Below are 980 nucleotides of genomic sequence, written 5' to 3'. Positions count from 1 at the left end.
TCGCCAAGGAGGGTGACAGGTCCCCAGGGAGGGTGACGGGTCTCCAGGGAGGGTGACATGTCACCAAGAAGGGTGGCAGGTCCCCATGGAGGGTGACAGGTCCCCAGGGAAGGTGACGGGCCCCCAAGGAGGGTGGTGGGTCCCCAAGGAGGGTGACATATCACCAAGGACGGTGGCAGGTCCCCAAGGAGGGTGACATGTCCGAGGAGGGTGGTGGGTCCCTAAGGAGGGTGACAGGTCCCCAGGGAAGGTGACGGGCCCCCACAAGAAGGGTGGCAGGTCCCCATGGAGGGTGACAGGTCCCCAGGGAAGGTGACGGGCCCCCAAGGAGGGTGGTGGGTCCCCAAGGAGGGTGACATATCACCAAGGACGGTGGCAGGTCCCCAAGGAGGGTGACATGTCCGAGGAGGGTGGTGGGTCCCTAAGGAGGGTGACAGGTCCCCAGGGAAGGTGACGGGCCCCCAGGGAGGGTGACATGTCTGAGGAGGGTGGTGGCTCCCCAAGGAGGGGGACAGGTCCCCCAGGAAGGAGGATGACGGGTCCCCAAGGAGGGTGACATGTCACCAAGGAGGGTGGCAGGTCCCCAGGGAGGGTGGTGGGTCCCCAAGGAGGGTGGCGGGTCCCCAAGGAGGGTGACATGTCCCCAGGGAGGGTGACAGGTCCCCCGAGGTGACTCACCCCGAAGGTGCGGAGCAGGCTCAGCGCGTCCGTCTTGTTCACGGATTTGACGCTGGTCAAGCAATCGGTCATCTGGGGGGGGGAACACGACACATGGGGGGGTTCAGGGGACAGTTGGGGTCCCCAGGGTCCCCAAATTGGGGACAGGGAGGGGACACGGCTGACCCGGGAGAGGAAATCCTGGTCCACGCTCCCCCGGAGCAGGTCGGGGGGCTTCTGCTCATAGGCTTTGAACGTCTCCAGGTAGCGGGCGGCCTCCTCGGGGCTGCGGGGACACGGGTGACAGCAGGTGACAGCAGGGT

The 980-nt window shown here is 66.2% G+C and overlaps 1 protein-coding gene across 1 annotated transcript in view; it reads right to left on the bottom strand.

Annotated features, from left to right (window-relative positions):
- ERCC1 (excision repair cross-complementation group 1) overlaps positions 1-936 on the bottom strand; it is a gene marked incomplete at its 5' end in the record, with an annotated part of 1,464 nt that extends 528 nt beyond the window's left edge. Inside the window, 2 exons of the mRNA XM_010077628.1 lie at positions 679-750; positions 844-936. Coding sequence (XP_010075930.1) covers positions 679-750; positions 844-936 — 165 coding nt within the window. The remainder of the gene's footprint in view (positions 1-678; positions 751-843) is intronic.
- Between the last annotated feature and the right edge of the window lie 44 nt (positions 937-980).

The sequence above is a fragment of the Pterocles gutturalis genome, unplaced genomic scaffold, assembly GCF_000699245.1.
Source record: "Pterocles gutturalis isolate BGI_N339 unplaced genomic scaffold, ASM69924v1 scaffold5388, whole genome shotgun sequence".
NCBI lineage: Eukaryota > Metazoa > Chordata > Aves > Pterocliformes > Pteroclidae > Pterocles > Pterocles gutturalis.
Note: the sequence above shows the minus strand (reverse complement) of the source record. Positions and strands in the feature narration are given on the sequence as shown.